We start from the raw sequence: 3,641 nt of genomic DNA, 5'->3' as shown, positions 1-3,641 counted from the left end.
GTTCTACCAAAGAATGGTTAAAGAAGGACAAAGTTAATGTTTTGGAATGACTGAGTCAAATTCCGGACCTTAATCCTATTGAAATTTTGTGGAAGGACCTGAAGCAAGCAGTTCATAGGAGAAAACCCACCAACATCACAGAGTTGAAGTGGTTCTGTACTGAGGAATGGGCTAAAATTCCTACAAGCCGTTGTGCAGGACTGATCAGCAGTTACAAGAAACGTTACTTGCACTTATTGCTGCAAAATGGGGTCACATCAGATACTGAAAGCAAAGATTCACATACTTTTGCCACTCACAAATATTTAACACCAGATAATTTTTCTCAATAAATAAATGACAAAGTACATATTTTTGTCTCCTTTGTTTGATTGGATTCTCTTTGTCTACTTTCAGGATTTGTGTGAAAATCTAATTATGTTTTGGGTTATATTTATGCAGAAATATAGAAAGTTCTAAAGGGTTCACAAACTTTCAAGCAGCACTGTACATACCATTATAGTATTTATTAAATTTTTTGTTCATTGTTAAGTGCTTTTGACATTTTTACTACTTACTTTTAAGGCAACATTTTGAAATTTCATTTATCATCTTTTTTTCATTACTATCTTACCAGTTTGAAGTTGAAGGAACTCCTTTCTCAATAGAACCAGTCAGTTAAAACACTATTTTGGTGCACAGATTCCAAGCATTCTGGAATAGTCCTCAAGATCTGACTGGTTCTGATCATCTTTCACTTTCTATTAACTTTGTATCACATGACTGGCCAAACAACTGAACTTTACTTGGAAAAATTAAGTGCATTCACCCTCTAATCATATTTCATAAACAGTGTAATTTCCATAATGCAGTAAATGTTTTTCAGTTTCCATGTAAGCAATGCCGAGTTTCATTATTACTAAGATGTATAGGCTCTTACCACGGCAGTTGTTTGCTGATGGGGTGCTTTCCAATTTGTGGTTGTCTGGTTTGGATATGGACTTATGTTCAGCATGCTGCTCCCTGTGTAATGTACGTTTCAACTGCAGCTGCTGCAACCAGTACATCTGGGCATCCCTGTTAGCTGCCTAAAAACAAAATCATGTTTGAAGACTGTTGAGAGGAAAGTATTGTTGTCTTACTCAAGATGCTTGACTGTTATTCCTCCATATGTAACCCTAATGTGTAACAGTCAAAAGAGAAACTCGAGGGTGATCGTATTTTAAGAATTAAGAAAAAAACATATCAATCAATGACCACTAATCAGAACTTTACACTTTATCGAAATGTGTACAGCCAGCAGCGTTTTCTCTCTGTTGATACTCTAGTATGTGGTGCGTGTAATATGAAGTGCAGTCATGTGATCACTGTTCCATTTTAAAGAAAGAAAGAAAGAAAGAAAGAAAGAAAGAAAGAAAGAAAGGTTTAGATTCCTCCCCCATTTATATACCCTACAATCTCGTTTTTGAAAAGCAACTGACCTTTAGAACCTAACTGCCATAAAAAAATTCCCAGTCACATTGGCATTTATTCAATATTGTTGCAATGAAGCACATACTCCTTCCAATGCTCATTACTGTGGGTTAAATAAATAATTAAATAGTTAAGTGTTTATACATAATCATAGTATTTGATGTATTGTCTTCAATGTACAGTATGCTCATTTAAAGGGATAGTTAACCCAAAAATTTACATTCAGTCATTAATTACTATTTAAACTATTTAACAGATTATTTTAATGATGCCCTTACTACCTTTCTGGGCCCTGAATGTGGTAGTTCCCTGGCTGTCTATGCAAGGTCAGAAAGCTGTTGGATTTCATCAAAAATATCTTAATCTGTGGTCGGAAGATGAATGAAGGTATTACGGGTTTGGAACAACATGACAGAATTTTCATTTTTGTGTGAACTATCCCTTTAAGTAATAAAACTAAAAGTAGTCTTTAATGAGAATCAACTTTCAGGACAATGAGACTTACAAACTACTACAAAGTTAAATGCACAGACAAATTCTGACAATACAGATTTGTGCTTCAATTTCTTGAAAATACTGTCAATTTGTTTAAGTTTTAGTAATTGTTATGCGCTGTTCTCATTTTTATTAGTTTTACTTTTTGTAATATATAAAGTACTACAATATTATATTTAATATTCATTTATTTTCAGCTTTAGTTTAAACTTCAGTAAGTAACCAAGGCAGCATTTCTAATTTTCCTTCAAGTTTTATCTAATGTTTAAATTTTATTTTATTTCATTTAGTTAAATAAAATATTTTTTAATATATTTAGTTAACAATAACAGTACTGAAATAGACTTACGTTTCTTCATATAAACAATCATGTAAAATAATCTATAGTTGTCATGTTCATCTAAGTGATTTTTTCACAATTACTGTACCAACCTATCCCAAGTTTGTCGCCCTTTGTTGCTTCACAATTCAAATTTTTTTTTAAATATGTTATTTCAAACCATGTGATTACATTACCTTGAGAATGACAGTGCGCTCTGGTGTCTGTATGTGAAAGGTTCCTTCCTCTCCCTGCAGCGGGTAACTGAACGTGGCACGAGACAGATCCACCTTACCCAGAGGATTGATATCCTGTGCCATACGGTAGTAAAACAGCTGACAGCTCTTCTCCTCGTAGACAAACCAGCGGGACTTCCAGGCTTTGAGGGGTCCACCCTGCTTGTTGAGGTAGCCACATAGTTTAGTGCTGGAAGAAGTGGGTGTCCCTCTGAGGGTGGCAGAGGTCCCATCAGGAAGAGCAGCATGGATCTGGGTGTCATTCTTATCCTGAGCCCTATCTGATCGACCCAAACTCTGTTGTTGGGTCTCGTCAGAGCCGACACACTCATCTGCAGGAGATACATGCACGTCCGGTGGAGGTGGCATGCGGGAGCTTCCATCTCTCTCCATCTGGTTATCTAAAGAGAAGAAGTAACATCAGACAAAATGTTCTTCTAGTAATCAAATGACGTCTATTTGCATAGCCACATCATAAAAATATGGTAATTTAGAGCTTCAGTAGAAGATACGTATAATACACTATCTAAATGAAAAACCATCAATATTAGGGTATGAAGGAGCAAGATAATGTGCATTTATTTTTAAACTGTAACATATTTAGATATAAGTTTACCATGTGTAGGATGATGATGATGATGATGATGATGATGCATCAGCAAATGTGTTATGAAGGAATATAAATATAAACATTTGCTAATTTAGTTGTCATAACACAAAATGTAACATTATTCAAAAATGTCCATCTGGCCATACTTACTACTTATTACCTATATATTCTTATTATTTTTATATTTTCTAACTGTCATTAATGTATAATAATATATCATCTGATCTATTTAAATTTCTGTTATGACAGTTTAGCTGAATAAGTGAATAACTAATGACAGACAAAGCAGAATCTTGGTAAAAGATTAATATGAACAGTACATTTATACTATGAATTACATAGCATATTGACGTGTGCAATATTTTATTGACAATGTCATAATAGCAACACTGTGAATTCAAACTGTATAATTTCAATCAATTAGTCTGTAATGTGCATCTAAGTCGTGGAATTATTGAATAATAACCCCCAAAATTACAAAATCTTCTTTACTTAAATAAAACGTTTTTTTTTTATTTATTTTTTTTAC

At 33.8% G+C, this 3,641-nt stretch overlaps 1 protein-coding gene across 1 annotated transcript; it reads right to left on the bottom strand.

Moving 5' to 3' along the window:
- Nucleotides 1-223: 223 nt before the first annotated feature.
- On the bottom strand, nt 224-2,912 carry LOC107587106 (TBC1 domain family member 2A-like). The gene is made up of 3 exons (XM_016274750.1): nt 2,464-2,912; nt 920-1,067; nt 224-264 (listed from the first exon to the last, which is right to left on the bottom strand). Exons 1-3 carry the CDS (start codon nt 2,893-2,895, stop codon nt 224-226), a joined length of 621 nt encoding a protein of 206 aa, XP_016130236.1. The 5' UTR covers nt 2,896-2,912.
- Between the last annotated feature and the right edge of the window lie 729 nt (nt 2,913-3,641).

The sequence above is a fragment of the Sinocyclocheilus grahami genome, unplaced genomic scaffold, assembly GCF_001515645.1.
Source record: "Sinocyclocheilus grahami isolate Dianchi unplaced genomic scaffold, SAMN03320097.WGS_v1.1 scaffold89.1, whole genome shotgun sequence".
Classification (NCBI taxonomy): domain Eukaryota; kingdom Metazoa; phylum Chordata; class Actinopteri; order Cypriniformes; family Cyprinidae; genus Sinocyclocheilus; species Sinocyclocheilus grahami.
Note: the sequence above shows the minus strand (reverse complement) of the source record. Positions and strands in the feature narration are given on the sequence as shown.